General features: G+C 39.9%; 1 protein-coding gene across 2 annotated transcripts; it reads left to right on the top strand.

The window, feature by feature from the left end:
* The first annotated feature begins 828 nt into the window (after window positions 1–828).
* gucy2cb (guanylate cyclase 2Cb) lies at window positions 829–19,676 on the top strand. 2 transcript variants are annotated; one of them, XM_061028819.1, is made up of 27 exons: window positions 829–1,291; window positions 2,632–2,744; window positions 3,962–4,029; window positions 4,126–4,344; window positions 5,659–5,780; window positions 5,968–6,070; window positions 6,909–7,020; window positions 7,468–7,609; window positions 9,116–9,198; window positions 9,367–9,475; window positions 10,451–10,532; window positions 11,165–11,267; window positions 11,444–11,503; window positions 11,603–11,674; window positions 11,921–12,025; window positions 12,356–12,442; window positions 13,583–13,715; window positions 13,800–13,937; window positions 15,014–15,090; window positions 15,165–15,256; window positions 15,399–15,557; window positions 16,967–17,159; window positions 17,243–17,417; window positions 17,505–17,603; window positions 17,789–17,880; window positions 18,554–18,630; window positions 19,324–19,676. In XM_061028819.1, exons 1-27 carry the CDS (start codon window positions 1,087–1,089, stop codon window positions 19,535–19,537), a joined length of 3,234 nt encoding a protein of 1,077 aa, XP_060884802.1. In that variant the 5' UTR covers window positions 829–1,086; the 3' UTR covers window positions 19,538–19,676. The 2 variants fall into 2 exon arrangements, with proteins under 2 accessions (XP_060884802.1, XP_060884803.1); XM_061028820.1 differs by lacking the exon at window positions 2,632–2,744 and having other exon boundaries at window positions 1,138–1,291.
* Window positions 19,677–20,122: the final 446 nt, after the last annotated feature.

Here is a 20,122-nt window from a genome sequence, read left to right as displayed (position 1 = left end):
TTTAAAATCCCATTCCATTGTTGGTCCCATCATAACGTTTTTAACCCAGATTGATTTACAACTTATCCAAGCTTGATCCTCTTGTTACTATTCAGTGACATCAAATGTAGTTTTGAGGTTAATTCATATCAGGAAGGCCTCGTATAGGTATGTGCAGATGTGTAGTTAAAAAAACCCAAAGGCTTTCTATGTCTCGTTAAAACAAAGTTGATTTATTTCCACCCCTGCTGTTTTATTTCAAATTGCCGCTTTTCCAAAGTCTGTTTTATTCATAAAGCATTCATAAAAGCAGTAATAAAACACTTCTCCAGCCAGCTGTGTGATTTGCAATTTATTTGTTCAAGCCTTTTTTTAAATCTATGAGTCATACTAATTAATCTTTGTAAAATGAAAGGAGTCAAACTGACCTCTCAGATACAGATTATCAGCACAACGACTGCTAATCACTTTTCAATTTAGGTCACAGTTTTCCACAGAGCAAGTTACAGATACATTTCCACAAGCTATATGGTGCAAGTCTTTTTCAATTTCCCTGTCTGATGAAGCAACATTTAAGTCTACACTACTATTATTTACATTATTTTTCTTTGACCACCTGAATTAAAAAATAGATTATTTGTGACATCCCCTTTAAAATGCTCCTTTTTCATTCCTGAAATCTGTGTTGCTCACACACTACAAGCTCTAATATGTGCTCTGTGTGCCTGTGTTTTTGGCTCGTAATTCATTCAGACCTTGGCACAATAACAGTGAGGAGGTTATATTGCCCCTGTCTGTGTCTTTAAAGGTTGTATATTAACAACTTGATGTGGATAGGACAGGTGAGCGGCCACTAAGAGGAACAAAAGGAGTGTGAACCTGTGAGGTGAAGCAAGCAGCTCGGCGTAAAACAAGGACTTGGGGAGCTGGATACTAATACTTTTTCTACGGCAACGTTGATTTAATTTCTGGAATTTCCATCAAGATGAAAGAGGAAGGTCTTGAAAAGTTTACTGCATCACTGGACTAAAGGAAATACACTCTGGCAGATCACAGACTCTACAAAGAACTCTGAAATTTGAAACTGCAGGAACATCAGAGCTGAAAATGGGAACGTGGAGGTGGTGGTTGTTTTTGTGTGCCCTCGGGATTATACTTTTTGCTCCATGCCGGGGCATCCAAAACTGTGTGGATGGAATTACAGTCAATGTGATTCTCCTGGAGGATGAAGTGTCTCCTTGGAGTCTGAAGTTTGTAAAAGGGGAAATAATGAAGGCCATAGAGACAGACGCAATCCTCAATGAGGGTGATGGTAATAAAACACATTTTTTTAAACACATAAAAGTTACTGCATATTGACACAGACAGTACAGGCTTGAAACAATACAATAGACCATACGTTTTAGAGTCAAATTTGAACACTCTTATTTAGTGCAAGTGTGCAGAATATATCACTTTTTATTCAGTGATAAGTCTGGTAGTTTGAACAAAGGTATACTGTATACAAGAGATTTTTCTGTGTCAAGACCTGCCAGTAATACAAGTGTTTAGGGTTTAAGTTGTTAAGTTCCCATTTACCAAGGGTGCAATGTTTTTAACCTCTTTTTAGTCATTTTTGTTTTGTTTTGTCTCAAAGTTTTAATTTCTTGCCTTTAATCGTGTTCTTGCGGTGTTTTCACATCAAATGATCAATCAATCTTTATTTGTAAAGCGCCTATTCATAAGAAATGTTGCCTCAAGACACTTTACAAAAAAGAAGGTGAAAGAATTTGATATATTATTTGCAAAGACCGAACATTAATGTATCATGAGCACTAAGCAACATTTGGCAAAGTCACAGTGACAAGGAAAAAACAGATCCAGACTCATGTTGAACAGCCATCTGCTGAAAACTGTGTTTGGGTTGGAAATTAGGGATAAAGGGAGATGTAGAAAAAAAAGAAACAGATAGAGACAAATAGAGGAACAACTACAACAATGAATGAGATCGAGTTATAGCTACAATGTAAGTCTGGTAAATGTTAGCAACTGAAATAATGATGAAACGGGAAGGACAGATTGTGTTAATTATAGGCTAGTAGTTAAAGTTGAGCAGCTATTACATTCACTTTAATGATAATAGACGTAAGGCAACAAGTTATAAACTCTTGAGATTTCAGAGGACAAGTGACGCAATGACTGATAAAAACAGATAAGATATTATTTAGTCAGCACAACAAATAATGAGATACAATCAATTAAGCTATCAACCAACAGGCAATGATTATCTGAAACGCTTTAATCTCTGCTAGTTTAGCTTGAGCTTTAGACTGGATGTCCATAATAAAATTAAATATAAATTAATGACTGGATTGACCTGCTATTAGGGCTGAATCTGGACAGGAACAGTTTTGAGCATACTTACTACATATTTATGGATTATTATTGATATTCAAGCTCAATGACAGCTAGCTGTTCGCTAAACCCCTTCACCCATAATTACTGTAACCTGTTTGTGTATGGAACATGCTGTCTACATTGAAAATGTTGTCAGATTTAGTTTATTTTGGTATTATATAAGAAGGAAAAACATATGGTCAGACATAATCACAATCTTGAAAAATAATAATGCAATGTTTTTCTGCCTATTTTGTTTCCTCAAACCACATTAAGATTTGAAGTTTAATATAACACCTAAATTTGGCGGCTTCAACACAACCTTATATCGAAATAGAGGCTGCAGGAATAGCGCGTGTGAGGGAGTGGACCAGCTAACACAACTCATGGTGAGTAGCTACAGCTCTTTGTCCACCTTTAACACATGATAAACTATTGGGCATGTTTTCTATTAGGCTATTATCATCTGATAGTTAAAAGCTTCTATTTTGAGTATGGTTTTCTTGATTTTCACCACTTTTCACTTGACCACCAACTGAGAAGACATTGGATTGAGAAGTTATGAAACAAAATGTTTCCCTATTTCAAAATAAATAGGCAAAAAACACAAGTCCAAGAGTGTATGAACATCACATTTCATCAATTAGCTACAACATGTTCTGTAATTTAGCCACATGCTAGCATACATCACTGAAAGCAGGTGCTAAAGCTAGCTAAAAATGCTAAACTATGTTACTTGATAAAATAAGAAATGCCCTAAGGAATAACCTGCTTACGCAATATCAAGGCAGTAGTTGAATGCTAATGGTGGATGTTAGCAACAAGCTAGCTAATGAATTATGAGCTGATGTCCAGTTTGTCACAGTGCTTTATAATCTTTACCCTTTACTCGACAATTTTATTTAATTTTTTCGTTAAGTCAGCTCCATCCATAGCAAACAGTATAAAACACTCAGTATCTTCCTGAGTCTTTTTTTTTTAACTGTCCTTGAATACATGAACTTAATGGGCAGCCCAGTCACCATACCAAACCCGGAGTCTCTGCTCACGTCTAGGCCGTTGAGTGCGAGGACTGAGGTGGGGTAGCTCTACATCACAACACACACTATCCCGAAGGTTTCACTGAACAACTGGTGAATGTGAGGCAGCAGAGAGCTAGGTCCTCTAGTAGTATTGAGTCTGTAGACCACCAAAACTAAGATACTTCTTGGCCCGGTTGTGGAGAGGTTAGACCACAATGCATTCCCAGGGTTGAAGATGCAGAGGGGTACATCTTTAAAATGCTGGTCTTTCATTAGAACACATGCAACCAATACTTTGTGCTTCTCAACAAAGCATCATGGGGCTCAGCACTACTTCCCCTTTAAAGGGCTCTTTAATGTGGCTATTACTACATACTCCACCGGCCACCATGTGTAAACCTGAAGGTCCGAGGCTGGCGACATGTGAGGCTGCCTGTCTGGTGGTTTCATGGCAATGGGCTATGTCATAAGCTATGGTGGGAGGTCGCTGTTCTAACAGTTTTTTGCGATCTCAACATCACCCAGAGCATTCGTGAAAACTGCCACTCCCACAGACAAATATACTTATTGGTTTTCTTTGGCAGAATTCAAGTAACTTGGGATGTGCAGTGCTTGGACCCACCTGCACCTACGCTACTTTTCCAATGGTTGAGTGAGTCACGTTCACACTGATGCAGATAAATATAAAACCACCTGTCAGATAACCACGATGTGTGACAACAGTTATTTTATGTTTCCTCTCTGTCAGTGCTGAGAAAGGTCTGAAGCTCAGCACTCCCATCATCTCAGCGGGAAGTTTTGGCATGTCCTGTGACTTCGCGCTCAACCTGCAGCGCCTCCTACCGCCCGCACGCAAGATCTCTAACTTTTTCATCCACTTTTGGAAACACAGCAACACAATTAAGCCTGCCTGGGAGACGGCCTATGTTTACAAGACACATAAGGAACATACTGAGGATTGCTTCTGGTGAGTCATGGATGAGATGTTTTTAAAGGGGACATATTATGAAAAATCCACTTTAACAGTGTTTTTTGAACATATATCTGGGTAGCCTGAGTGTCTACTGACCCACAAAATGTGAAATAAATCCATCCAGTCCTTTGTTTGTGGTCTGCATAAGTCCGTTTCAAATTTTCTCAGTTTGTGACATCACAGTGGGATTCTGGTAAAAAAAGTCCCCTCCCTTCCCCTGATATCTCCACCCATGGACTCTACCCCCAGCCTAGAACAAACCTTTTGCGCAGGTCTGTCATTTTTAGTCAGAGGAGTGATGTCTACGGGGAAAACTCGGGGGTGGCTCATTGCATTTAAAGAGACACACACACCAAAATGGAGCGTTCTGAGAGAACTGGTTTATACAGGGTCACAAACCTCCTCTGGTGCTTGATTCATGTTATATTTTGACCAAAGCACAGCACAGATGTTTCATTTCGACCACAGGGGACTGTTTGAAAATCTGGAGAAGGGGGATAATATGTTCTCTTTAAATCTCGTTTCTGATAGTTAATGAACTTTTTTTGGGTCAATCATATATTGAAGAAGTTTTTATTAAATCATCAGGTGATTAGAGCTCCAGAAAAGTGTTTGATGGATTAACAGGTCCTACATTCCTTTCTCTGTAATCTATTAAGGTGGGACATTTCCTCTTTCTGCAAACCATAGATATTGATTCTGTCTCATATCATATGGCAGCTGTTGTACATTTCATATTGTACCAGGTTTAGATTTATTGACTCTAAGCACATCAGTCACTGTGACTACATAGGCAGTAGGAATTTGTCACATGGTAAGAATGACCCTTTGCACCTTCATTTCAAATATTTGAACAGCTTTAGGTAATAATGTACAGCGTGTCAGCGTGAAAAGAAAATGAGTGACATCGAATATGACTTAACTAAAGTTTAGTGAGCATTGAGTGGATCCTAATAAAGAAAGAAAGAAAGAAAGAAAGAGAATAGACAAAATACAATGTGATTACCCCATGCTCTGTAAACATCCTCCTGTTATGGATAAGGAAATTCCCTGTACATCTTAAAAATGAATTTGACCTTTTCTGACCAGAATATATGTTAGTGTTCAGAATAAATTATTTATGAATATGGACTTTTTTTTTTTTTTTTTTCACCAATGAATAGACAAAACAATGTTGAGTGACCTGAATAAACTCTGTCCCACAGTGTTAATGAAATAGACCAGTAGGTATGAATTATGGAGTAAAAGTGATATGACTCACTGTTTCTTCAGTCCCTTCGTATTGCTGTATTTTTTTTTCTTCTACAGGTACATAAATGCACTGGATGTAGGCTCAGGAATTTTTGCCCAAAATATAGCTAGAACTGTGCTGCGCAAACCAGAAGAACTGAGGGAAGTGATTGCATCCCCTCAAAACAGGACGAGCAACTGTAAGTGAAATGGAGAAATTATACCTATAGGTCAAACAACAGAAACATTTGGATGTATTTTTTTTGCCCCATATTGTGTGTATTCTTGGATCAGTGCAGAAATGAGATGGTCATTTGTAGACGAAATCAATAATTCATTGGACAAACTCAGAAGTTGCACTCTTACATAAAGCTCCTCTGTTTGCAGTGTTCATCATTTGCGGATCACCTCAGGACGTGATCGAAGTGAAAAATGGATCCAAAGAAGCCGACAGCAGCGAAATTCTCTTCCTCCTTATTGATCTCTACAAGTCAGTGCTTTTTATTCTCTAGCTCTTTTATAACTTCTCATACAATCAATTCTCCTCAAAATGTCTTGTTTTCATTTCAGTTTTCTTGTTATCATACTTTCTGTAAACATCTTCTCTAGCCTAGAGCAGTGATAGACAGTCGTACCAGCTTTAATTCACTCTGAAGGCTCCTGTCACTCATGGCTGCTTCTGCAGCTGCCAGGGGGTATAAACAAAAACAGAGTGGAGTAGTTCAAGGAATAATACAGAATTCTTGTTTTTTACAACAAGAACAACTTACAAAATGAAGTCAAATTTAAAGATTGACATAACTAATAGATAAACAATTGATATAGATGGATTACTAAATTTCTGGAAAAAGTGAAACAAAGTGATGGATAAATGGCTTAAAAATGATCTTTGTTTAATAATACAAAGAATCACCACCATAACATGTTGGAGGGGTTTGCACTAAACCCATGGGGCCAAACCGGGCTCATCCCGGAAGAACTACATGGAGATGCGGCCCTGTAGGCCAACCACTCGCAGTGATACGCATAGGGGGCGGGTGCATGCTACATTTTATGTAATGGTAACATCCACTATTTTATTGTACTGTAGTTTAATAGTTTTAAATCATGTTCAATATCTTCAATTAAGATATATAAGTGTCATGCTTGTTGATGTTGAGGATGGGATTATTGAACCACAGAATCTACTGACAATTCGATGTATGTTGATACTTATTATTTTGTTAAAATTGATAAAACATTCATGAGAGCTCCCTTATTCTGACTAATTCCCGTGATAATGCTGCCAACACAGCACTTGTAAAATCATCTCCCTCCCTTCTCCACAGTGATATTTACTACAACACGTCTTCAATGACTTCTATGAAGAACGTGCTGGTGCTGACGATGCCAAACACTCGAAACTACACCGTCAATAATGACCTGAGAAGCAACAACACGGTGAGGAAACAGGATATCATCATTAATCAAACTGCTTCTTAAAGAAATTGTTACATGTTTTGGGAACTACACTTGTTTCAAGAACAGAATTATTTTTGTTGTAACACATTTTTGTAGTAGTTCAGTCCTTAGGGAGTTGGGTTGGTAACCGGAGTGCAAACCAAGTCTGGAAATTGGTCTGGTAGCTGCAGAGGTGCTGTTGATTAAGGCACCCTCGATCTATCATGTGCTCTTTCATGTGCAGCCCCTCTCTCTCTCTGACATCATGTCCATAGCATCCTTTTGTGTATGTGTGTGTATTTCAGTCTGTGTGTGTGCAGCATGTCTCAATAACAGAGTGTAAAAGTAATTTCCTCTCGTGGGATTAATAAAGGACATCTTCTTCTTCTTCTTGAGATATTAAGTGGCGTAGTTTTACAATCAATGTTTGTCTATCGCTCTCTGCAGATGAATGATTACATGGCAGCGTACCATGATGCAGTGCTGCTAGTTGGAAAGCTGATCAGGGAAATTGCCAAAACAAATCAGTCATCCGAGTATCAGATGGAATATGTCAATGTCAATTACTTCAGAAACATCTCCTTTGAGGGTAAGTATGAAATGAAGAGGTAGTCACTGCAGAAGGGAGAAAAATATTCCACTCTGAATTTTACTTTCATGCAAGCAGTCAACATTGTTGTTTGCATTTTTTTTTTAAATTCTGAATTAATGATTTTCGACATTTTTAGTGGTGTGACAAAAAACATTCTATCAATCTTTATTAGTTTATCAGAAATTTATAACAAATTATCTTAAGACTCTTTACAAAACGAGCAGGTGAAAGACCTCACTCTCTGCTATGTTATCTACAAAGACCCAACATTAATCCATCGTGAGGACTAAGTAACATTTAGCTAAGTTACAGTGACATGAAAAAACTTCCTTTAAGAGGCAGAAACCTCGAGCAGAACCAGACTCATGATGAACAGCCATCTGCTCGGGGTTGTGAGAGGACAGAGGGAGATGCAGAAAGATAAAGACAGAACAACAATCAATAAAAAAGATTTATAGCGACAGTGCTTGTAATAATGTTAAAAGTATGTGTGATAAGTGTGATAATGGACTGATCAGTCTAATATTAACGTCAGCAGCTGTAGTGATGATGAAAATGGGGAGGACTGATTATGTTGATTACAGAGGTTGAAGTTGAGCAGCTATAAGATTACCTTTAAAGGGGACATACTGTGGAAAAATCCACTTTCACAGTGTTTCTGAGCATATATTTGGGTAACCTGAGTGTCTACTGACCCACAAAATGTGAATTAAACCCATCCTGTCCTTTGTTTGTGGTCTGCATAAGTCTTACAACTCAGAGAAAAATGCTCCGTTTCAAATGTGCTCTCCTTGTGACATCACAATGGGATTCTGGTAATAAAAAATTACCCTCCCCTCCCCTGGTATCTCCACCCATGGTCTCCACCCCCAGCCTAGAACAAAACTTTTGCGTAGGTCCGCCATTTTTAATTCAGTACAGAGGAGTGATGTCTACGGGTCAAACTCAGGGGGGGTTCATTGCATTTAAAGAGACACACACACCAAAATGGAGCGTTCTGAGAAAGCTGGTTTATACAGGGTCACAAACCTCCTCTGGTGCTTGATTCATGTTATATTTTGACCACAGCACAGATGTTTCATTTAGACCACAGGGGGACTGTTTTAAAAGCTGGAGAAGGGGGGATAATATGTCCTCTTTAAATCTTGTTTCTGATAGTTAATACTTCCGAATCTTCAACATCAACCACAGCTGGGATGAATTTAGTGACTGTGACTGAAGGCCTGAGTTGACATTGGTGACTATTTGTGTTTGAGGCGGAACAGATGGAAGCTGTCAGCTGCTATCTCTTATTAGTGTTTTTCACTGACAGGATGAAGGGATGAGGTGTGAGAGCCTGCTGACTGGAACAGTATGTTATGGGGTGTGAGAGGCTCAAGGAACAAGCTGATCCTAAATAATGGGACACATGTCTGTCAGGCTATTTTTTCCTCTTTTAGTTGCCATCGCACGGTATCTTGTGGTCGTTGAAGTGTTTTAAGATGTTTCTATGATTCTGTGCAGGAAGTGCTGGACCCTACAAGCTGGATGAGCATGGAGACAGAGACGTGGACCTCTCAGTCATTTACACCACAACTGACAACAAGGTCTTTTGTTCTCCCATTATTATTATTATTATTTTACCATTTAGCAGTGAACATATTACATTATGTCTGCAATATCCCCAGAAGATCTTAAAAAACCCTCATGTGCCAAATCCCTTGCTGCCACAGTGTTTAATGCTGAAATGTAAAAATGGTCTCGCTTCTCCTCAGTACGAATTATTATTCAGGTTTGACACTGAGTACAACCGCACCAAAGTGGTCAAGACAAACCCTTCCTTCATCTGGGGAAAAAGACTTCCCAACACCATGCCAGACCAAGGTACTACTGAAACACACACACACACACACACACACACACACACACACACACACGCACACGATTATAGATTTATCATTGGCTGAATTAATCTGGCTTGATTTATGTCATAACCTTTCCCAGAAGTCTTTACAATTGTACAGTTGGTCCTTGATTTAAAAAGCATGTTCACACGTCCAAAATGTGCAGCCATGATAAAAAAACTTTGCTCAACAGTGGTCAAATATTCCTGTGGGTAACATTGAATACTGTGCTTTTACTGTTTTTTATTTTTTAATGTTTTATTATTTATTATTTTTGGGGGCCTTTTTGTTCCTTTATTAGAGAGATGGGACAGTGGATAGAGTCAGAAACCACGGAGAGAGAGAGTGGGGAATGACATTGCGTGAAGGGAGCCACGGGTTGGATTCGAACCCGGACCGCCCGCTCGGAGGACTACAGCCTCCACCAGCGCCCCAGCTTTTGCTTTTTATATACCATTGTCATGCAGCGACCAAATAATAAACACAGTCTGCAGACTGAGGCAAGTCATGTTAAAGGAGCTGACTTTTAAAGCGATTATGAGTAGATCTTTCAGCTTTAAGAATAATTTCAAAAACATCTTCACACATTGAAGACACATTGTGGCTTTAAGAGACACCATAGCCTTTGCTGCTTGTCATCCCCCACTCTCTCCTCCACACATTTCCTGTTTCTCTTCAGCTCTCTATCCAAAAAAAAAGGTGAAAATGGCCCAAAAGACAACTTAAAAACAAAATAAAAAATAACAGCATCCTCTTTGCCATTTTTTTATCTGGCACATGTAACACATGTCTGCAGATCATCATGGTTATTTTAGACATTTACTTTAACATCAGGGCGTTCTAAATAATCTGAACGTTCGCTCTGCGTTGTGTCTTCCTGCTGTTACGTGTGTACAATACCCAGGATGAGGCATGGTTTGCTTTAATAAATACCTACTTGTGTTCCTATCCTCAGACCTGGCTATACATGACATCATCGTCATCGTGTTAGCTGTTACTGTGGTTGTGGTAGCGACCATTGCCTTCATTTTCTACAGGTGAGTGATAAAACAAATTCAGTTCATGAAACCTGGAAAATGAGGATCAAGGACATTACACACACACGCTTGAGGCTCACACAGTCGGCTGTGAAGTGAGTTAAAGGGTTGGTACAGGAAAACAACAGTATGTTATACTAAAGCCATGACAACTGCACTTATTCAATTCTCAAAGCTCAGGTTCACTGTGATGGCAAATTCAATGGTAGATCACAATGAAATGATCGCATCATGTGTTCATGATGGGGTTAGCAAACAATGTTGTTCACAAACTTTTGTCAACACAACAGATATTTGTCATATTTAACCAAATCAACTTTCACTTTAAAGACTATATGTGTTCTCTTTTGAGACATTTTATCTCTTATCTTATATTGAACATAATGTAAACATGCTCAGACATTCAGTTTTGATGTTTGGATTGATGTTATTACAATGCTGTTATGAATCATACAGATATTTATCATCTGCTTAAAGAGATTTATTGGACCAACGTGAATCATTTTCAAAGGGAAACTATTCCTTTGTCCTCATACAAGATTCAAGTGTTTGTTTAAAAGTTGAAAATAAGAAACTAATTAAGTATGACAGGTTCAATCCTCCTGATGGTGTTTTGTTTTGTTTCTCTGCAGACAGAACAGAAGAGACCGTCTGGTCAGGAAGCGTTGGTCCTACATCCCCTCACACCTCATCACGCTGCTGGAGAACAACGAACACAACGTTATTTCTCTGAAGGTGACTGACCTGTAAACATGTACTCACTTACAGCGCAGCGAAGGAGTCTTTTCCACAGCTCTCAACATTTTCTTTTGCCTCAGCTAAAACTTATTTTGAACATCAATTCACTTAAGAGCCCAGTAATAAAAGACGCTTTGGCCCTGATTTAAATGAACCTTTCTCTGCCCGATCAGATTGAAGACGAAAGGAAAAAGATGGATTTCAAAATTCGCCGTGCACTCTATGATAAGAAGGTAACTTAACATCCTGCATTAGTTTCTCAGTCGACATGTGAGAATGCAGACATGAACAAGAGCGTTGTAGTGAGACTGACGCTGCTGCAAAACTTTCAGATTGTGATTCTGAAGGAGCTGAAGCACTCGGACGGGAACTTCAACGAGACCCAGAGGATAGAACTGAATGCAGTAAGACACACACACACACACACACACACACACACACACACACACACACACACACACACACACACACACACACACACACACACACACACACACACACACACACACACACACACACACACACACACACACACACACACACACACACACACAGAGAGATAACAGGTGGTTTGTGCAAAATTCTCTGTGTTAATATTTTTCCAAAGTAAGCTTCTGTGCCGTCTTAAGAGCTTCTGTTTCCTGCTTCAGCTCCTTCAGATCGACTATTACAACCTCACAAAGTTTTATGGCACGGTGAAATTTGACCAGGGCGTGTTCGGAGTGTTTGAATACGGAGAAAGGGGGTCGCTCAGGGTAAGTGTGGCATTTAAATGTATTTATTTAAAAGTTGTGTCATGCATAAATAATATGTCCAAAACCAGACACAATTAATATCCAAAGAAAGACCAGAAAATAAGGTAAACACATAGATTACATTGTGTCATCCTCAGTGCATCAAAAGTATTCAGGAGTTATGACGTCCATTTCCTTTATTAGAGGAAGTTTTTTAATCATCATAATAAGGAGAATACAGAAGAAGTATCACAAGCTTAGTATGGATCAAGCAAGGAACATTCACACTTCAGAAAACAACTATTTTACCAGATTTGACTCACAAATGTACTCGATCCCTTCTTCTTTCAGTATGTGCTGAACGACAAGATCTCCTACCCAGAGGAGACCTTCCTGGACTGGGAGTTTAAGATCTCCGTCATGTTCGACATCGCCAAGGTGAGACAGAAACTGTGCTGCAGAGTGACACCTTGAAGTAGTGTTGTAGTCAAGACCACACTGACCGAGGCCAAGAAATACCCAGAGTGCAAGAAAACCAGGCAATTAGGGATCAAGACAGAGTCAAGGCCAAGACAGAGGCAGGGCGAGACAAAACCAAGACCAAGACCAAGACCAAGACCAAGACCAAGACCAACAATATCACTGAGAAATCATCATCTTGTGTGCAGCAGGTGTGTCACTCACTAAGACTGTAACACCAGGAAGGTTGCAGCTGTAACCTGGGGAAAAATTCAAATTTCTTCTTTTAGGAATGGGCGTTTCCCTTCTAATCACAGTGATGACCTGGAAAAATAGCCTATCAGTGGAAGTCTTGACCGGTCTTGATTTAAAATCTGGAGTCCTACCAGTCTGAGTAAAATTGTTTTTGATTCCAAGACGAGACTGAGACCTTCAAAAAGTGAAGACCGGTCTCGAGTACTACAACACTACCTTGAAGTAAACACTAAGTAATGTGACATGTTTGAGGAATTATAAATGCAGCAGTACTCAGATGAAATCTTCAGCTTGAACATCTTAACTGAGTGTTTCTTTTATGTTTATAAATCAACAGAAACCTGTAATAACTTAGAAGATAAAATCTTATTATGTAATTCCTTAAAAGCAAAAAATCTGAGCGTTAATATTTCTCTTTCTGTACTTTCTTGGAGGGTAACATAAACGTTCTCCAGGTGTTTTAAGAGGTGTGACAAGTTCAAACGTGTGCTCAACTTCACTTCAAGATAAACCTTTATCTCTTAGTCCTGATGAATTAATTACACTTCTAATTATTCCTTTTACTCGTTGAAATTTGAGTATCATGAAGTAGTACTTGTGGACACAGACATATTCCTCCAGGTTGTGATCTGATTGTGCACAACATAATTATATCTTAAGTAAGTACATAACATAATTGCTAATGTGTTTATAATGTAATAGCCTCAACAGTAGCAATACAAACTCACTGCTGTGTATTTGGGTTATTAATTGTACTTATTTTTGCAGTTCCCTCTGGCAGCCAGTAGAGGTCAGTGGAGCTTACATTGACCGACTGCCCCTCTAATATAAGCCTGTTCCTCCCCTTCCCTCTGCTGTGTGCAGGGTATGTCCTACCTCCATGCCAGTGACATCCAGGTGCACGGTCGCCTCAAGTCCACAAACTGTGTGGTGGATAATCGCATGGTGGTGAAGATCACAGACTTTGGCTGCAACAGCTTCCTCAGCCCTGGAAAAGGTAAGACCACATGAAGCCTGAGCGTCATCTAATTCAAGTGTTTTTATCTATTCTGTGATTTTACATCCTTCTCTAACTCCTCAGACTTGTGGACCGCTCCGGAGCATCTGAGGAAACACGGAACGTCTCAGAAAGGAGACGTGTACAGCTTCTCCATCATCTCTCAGGAGATCGTCCTCAGAAAGAGCACCTTCTACAGCGAGTGCTGCTCTGACAGAGAAGGTGTTACTCACTAACACCATGTCCACACTTACAAACTGAGCTCCTGAAAAGTAACAGAACAAAGCAATACATTATTATGTTTCTAAAAGAACGGTTTCTAATCAAAGAGAAATCCACTCACATCCAAACCCAAGCACATATAAGCGTACACTCAGGCAGGTTAAACTTATTGAGAATAAGAGAGATTCAGTATGTAATGATTCAAACTTTACTTTAGCTTTTCTCTTCAGTCATTACAATACACAGGGTTTCTCTCCAAATCTATTTTAAAAGCCTTATGTATAGAGGGCTATATTTTCCAATAATATGTTTGGGGGCGTTTTCATTTACAAAAAAAAACAAAGGAAAAAAAAGAACCACAGGGCGGGAAGATAAATAAAATAGCAAAAACCAAAAAAACTTGAACCTGCATCAACAATGACAGAGCAAAAGCTCCCCACCTCCAACAGACATGGAGCATTTGTTTCAATGAGGTATGTTTTTTGTAACTTTATAACGCTGTGGCTCAGTGGTAGAGTCGGTAGTCTCTCAACAAGAAGGTCAGGGGTTTGACCCCCAGCTCCTGCAGCCACATGTCCGATGTGTCCTTGGGCAAGACACTAAACCTCAAGTCGCCCCCGCTGCTTCATCACCGTTGTGTGAATGTGTATGAATAGGATCAGTTAATACTGATGGTCACTTCACTCAGCAGCCTCTACCATCAGTGTGTGAATGTGTAGGTGTGACCTGTGGTGAAAAAGTGCTTTGAGAAGACAGAGGACTAGAAAAGGGCTTTACAAGCTCAAGTCCATTTACCATTTCCATCTCCTTGTTTGTTCGATATCTAAATGATGAATACAGTGAGCTCATTCCACCTCAGAGAATAACATTTCAAACATGACATGTTGTTGTTAAACACAATAATGTTTAACTCGAAAAAGATGATAAAGTTGATAATAGTGATTTCTTAAACAACTTGATTTGTTGAGGAGCATCTGTTGTTTTTTAGAAAAGGAGCCAATCAGGAGCCAATGATTAGCTTCATTTCAAAGACCCCTGAAATCACCTTGTGGGTAATGAATGTCTGTGTGTTACAGAAAAGCTGTCCAGAGTCATCATGTCCTTCTTCAGACCTGATCTGAACTTTGAGACGGCTTCAGAGAGAGAGTCGGAGGTGAGTTTCAACCAGCTGTACGGCCGCTTTATTTACTGCGTCATGTTAAAGTTGTTATGTGCTCGTTCTCTTAGGTGTACATGATGATTAAAAGCTGTTGGGATGAAGATCCAGAAAAACGACCTGACTTTAAGAAGATAGAGATCTGCCTGGGGAAAATCATCAGGTAACAGCTTTCTTTCTGCAACGTGTGATTTATATATGCAGCCTGGCTGTGCCCTAAACACACTGGGACTTTGATTACATGTTTGTTATTGTTTTCAGTGAGAGTATATGTTGTCCTTCTCCTCCTCTTCACTTGGATTTAGTAAAATTCATAACCAGGACAACGAGAGCTACATGGACAACATGATCAGACGGCTGCAGAATTATTCCAGAAACCTGGAGCACCTGGTGGAGGAGAGGACGGTGCTCTACAAATCTGAGAGGGACCGAGCAGACTGCCTCAACTTCATGCTGCTTCCTCGGTCTGTTTACACTCAGTGGAGCACATCGCATATACTTTAGACACCTCAGAAAACAGATACCAAAATGTACCCTGTTAGAGAATCGGTTTGGGTTTGTGTAAATACTTTATCTGAAAAACATGATCATTGTTGGAAAACAAAGGTTATTTAGCCCAGTTTTCAAAAAAGATGTGCTTGTCAACCAGACAGTAGGTAAAATATGCTGAAAGAGCTCAAGTAGTTTTATAAAATATGAATTAAGACTTAAACACTAACTAAAACACTCCACCTGGTCAGTGAGACAATCTGAATATGAAAAAAGTTGCAACAAAGTTTGTGTGAAACAAAGTTTTTTGTTTATTTTAAATGTATTTTGGGGCTTCTTGCCGTTACTTGATAGGACAGTGGATAGATCAGAAATCAGGATGAGAGAGTGAAGAATGACATGCAGGTAAGGAGCCACAGTTCGGACTTGAACCCGGGGTTGCCTGCTTGGAGGACTAAAGCCTTCGTACATGGGGCGCGACCTCAACGCTAGGCCATCTGCGCCCCATGAAACCAAAACGTTTGAAAGCAGGCAGGGAGAAACTGGAAGAGTAATGGATAACCCGCTGAAATAGTTAGATAAATATGATGTGGCTGTGAAGTTAATTATATTAACATCACAATTACAACACTAATATTATAAGGACAGAATAATTACACAAAACAGCAACACTGTCAATAATTATCAATACATTGGGGCGGTCAGCATTCATTAACTAGTTAATCAGGATTAATTAAGGACTGAAATGAATGCCTTCTTTCTTTTATTGCAGTTAATCACATGCTATTTTGTCCCTTTCGGCGCACCCTAGATAAGCCTCCTCTTGTGTCTTCCTGTAGTCACAGTGATGAAAATAAACAACACTGCTGCATCTTTGAACGTCTCATCCCACTTTAAAAAACTCTCAGACAGCTCAGCTGAAGAGTTAAAAGGAAAATCCACCTCATGACATCACAAATGTCACTTTTCACCGCGCCTTTGAGCTGATTTAATTTAGTTTTTGATCCTTAATGAGTTCCTTTTTCTGTGGTTAAGTTAATGTTGTAACCTTCGATCTTCCAGAGGTTCTTACTTTATTTAAAAACAGGATTGAATTGAAACAGCAAGTAAAGTACTCTCAGCTTAAGACAATACAAAATTTCAAAATAAAAGCACAACTATTTTCATTTTTAAATGCCAAATAATGGAATTTCAAACATGCGATTAAAAATTAGATTAGTCACGATTAACTATTGAAATTTAGAGTTTCATCATGATTAAACATTGTAATCGTTTTACAGCCCTGCTATAAATGTTTACAGGGTTATATCTTTCATAAGAGGTTGAAGGTTGGTAGGTCAGTGTTTCTCTTGTGTCTCTTATTTACATGTTTCTCTCCGTGTAGCCCTGTTGTAAAAAGCCTGAAGGAGACTGGCATGGTGGAGCCTGAGCTGTATGACGAGGTGACGGTTTATTTCAGTGACATCGTCGGTTTCACCTCTCTGTGCCAGTACAGCACGCCGATGGAAGTGGTGGACATGCTCAATGATATCTACAAGGGCTTCGACAGCATCGTCGACCACCATGATGTTTACAAGGTGCTAACAAGACCAAATAACTTAGACCAAATAAACAGCACAGCACCACAGAGGTCATCATTATTTCTTCTACTGGCATTCAGGTGGAGACGATAGGTGACGCCTACATGGTGGCCTCTGGACTTCCTAACAGAAATGGGAACAGGCACGCAGTTGATATCTGCCGCATGGCGCTCGAAATCTTGGCCTTTATGGGCACCTTCCAGCTTCGACACCTGCCTGGCATCCCTGTGTGGATACGTATCGGCGTCCACTCAGGTAGACTACAATACTTTTCAATGTTTCAGTAAAAAAATAAAAGACATTTTTAACTTTAAAAAAGTGAATATTTCTTGAATTGTCCAGGTCCCTGCGCTGCGGGTGTTGTGGGGTTAAAGATGCCCAGATATTGTTTATTTGGAGACACGGTCAACACGGCATCTCGTATGGAGTCTACAGGTCACCGTGAGTATGGAAAGAAACTCATGCACAACACGATGATTCACACAGACATTCATGCTTTCAGCTTTCAACAAGTCCAAGTGATCTTCTGCTCATTACTCCTCTGCATTTACATAATTAAATAAATGCAACCTGCCAAGCGTGCGTAAAAAACATCTTATTCAACCTGATGATTTCATGTCCTGCAGCCTTGAGGATCCACGTCAGCGAGCCAACTATAAATATCCTGCAGAGGACACACTGCAAGTACGAGTATGAGATCAGAGAAACATATCTGAAGGTAAAAATAGACCACTTTGCTTTTTTCTTTTTTCTAAAACTTTCAGATAAATTAAAGGTGGAGTCAGTGGCATTTTTTTAGTTGCAGCTTGTAAACCCAACATTCAAACTGAGCCCCTTCTTCTGGGCTCATCACTGCAGGACATATACTGTAGTGTGTACGTTTACTGCTTATACGGACAAAGCTACTGCACACTAGCACAAGTTGACCGCCGGGGTTTGGAACCTGCCTGTCCAACAGAAAGCAGACCCAACTCTTTCCTCCTCACTGCGATAGAATTTCTCTTCTTTACTTCCACGTCTGTCATATCGTCGCAGGTTTGGATCGTATTGTATCCACTCCTAAACTCACCTGTGCGCCGTCATTGGCTGGGGGATACACACCAGCATCCCGCCCAGAACCGTCCTGAGGCAACTAAAACGTCAAAATAAAGACAGACAGGTTCTCTGCAGACACAGTAACCATCACACATGAAACAAGGCACATAAAGGGAGGATTGAGCTGCATTACTTACGTATAAGTCAATATTCTATTTTGTTCAGGAAAGCTTCTGACTCTACCTTTAAGATGTAAAACGACCTGAGCAACATCAATCCTGGAGAGAGCACAGATAACAGGCAGAGTCGCTAACACACTTGGATGTTAATGTTTGTGTTTGTATGTTTTTTCAAAGGGTGAAGGTACAGAGACAACCTACTGGTTGACAGGTGAGACCGGCAAAGACTACGACCTCCCAACTCCTCCCACAACGTAAGCAGACCCTCCAGACTCTCCTCAATAACATCTGGCAACAAAACTTTACTGCAACAGCGACTCACTACGACCTCCTGAAAACCATTAGACCCATGAGATGTTTGAGGCTCAATGCTGCATACCTCTTCTAATGAATACAAATGTACACAGTGGTCTTTAAATGGCATCATTTAGAGCAATATATGCTCAGGGTGGTCATTCTCATGTCTATATTATGAATATGAAGCTACAGCCAACAGCCAGGTTAGCTTAGTTTAGCGAAGATACTCAACTCAAATCAGCTAGCCTAGCGCTGTGCAAAGGAAACACAACCCAGTAATTACCACATGTTACATGGTGTGTTTTTTTGTAGAAATCCTTCATCATTGTGAGGCAGATGGAGACGATTGAAATGAAATACATTAAAGCACATTATGCTGAAGTCTTTAAGCGATGATCCAGTTAGTTTAAACAAATCACAGTTTTGTGATTGTGTTTGGTCCATGATACCTCCTGCTCTAATCTGGGCTTTGAATCCTCCTGAGTCATACATCAATGAAGCATCACTTCTTAGTGCTGTATTTAAAGGATTGTATTTCTGTATTCTGTCATCATAATGTTGAATCAAAATGTATTTAATATGATCTTTGGATGCTTGACAAGAAGCGTGATGACTTACTTGAATGAACATCTTGGTTCCCGGTTCTCCAGAGAGAACTTCCAGCGGCTCCAGCAGGACCTGGCACAGATGATCCTCTCGTGCCTGGAGCGCCGCTCTCGAGGATCTGTCCGGAGAAAGACGCCGCTCTCGAGTCAGAGCACAGAGGACGACAAGGAGCAGGACTCCGAGGTGGAGTCTGAGGGGGAGCATCCCGAGTACCTGCAGCTGGCCACTGTGGATAACACCCTCAGTACCTTCCTGTAGCACTTAACTACTGTAGAGCCCATCACTGTCACAGACAGAGGTCAAGCTGTTTCATCTGGCTACAAGGAGCATACAAGTCAATTATTTATGACATTTAAGCTCCTTGTACATAGCTACAGTTTGTACGGATCATTCCGGTTCTTCCAGTTATGCATTTTACAAAAACTGAGTGTGATAATAATAAACTCTCTTTTAAGAAGCGTCTCCTTTGAAGAACAATAAAAGGGCTTTTACAGGCCGCGCAAAAATCTGCATCGGTGCAGACTTGGGAGTGTTGAACAGCTTTATCCCACTCCACACTCACAGATCTTACTAGATAACACTCAATGTTGGGAACCCTTTGCATGTGAGCAACCGTGTGTATGCAGAGGGTGCAGGGGCTGGTTTGAGAATGGACCCTAAAGAGCAGATGCAGTTGTAAGAAATGTGAGAAAGTATGAATGTGTGTTTAAGCAGCATGAAGTTTAATTATAAGATTAGGTTCTACTGGTATGGTCCATTCTTTATAAAACATACAAGTTCAACTTTAAGCTCAAGGAGATAGCTAAGTGAAGTAAAACGTTCCTCACTGAGGGAGAGGAAAAC

The sequence above is a fragment of the Labrus mixtus genome, chromosome 21 (assembly GCF_963584025.1).
Source record: "Labrus mixtus chromosome 21, fLabMix1.1, whole genome shotgun sequence".
In the NCBI taxonomy this organism is placed as follows: Eukaryota; Metazoa; Chordata; class Actinopteri; order Labriformes; family Labridae; genus Labrus; species Labrus mixtus.
Note: the sequence above shows the minus strand (reverse complement) of the source record. Positions and strands in the feature narration are given on the sequence as shown.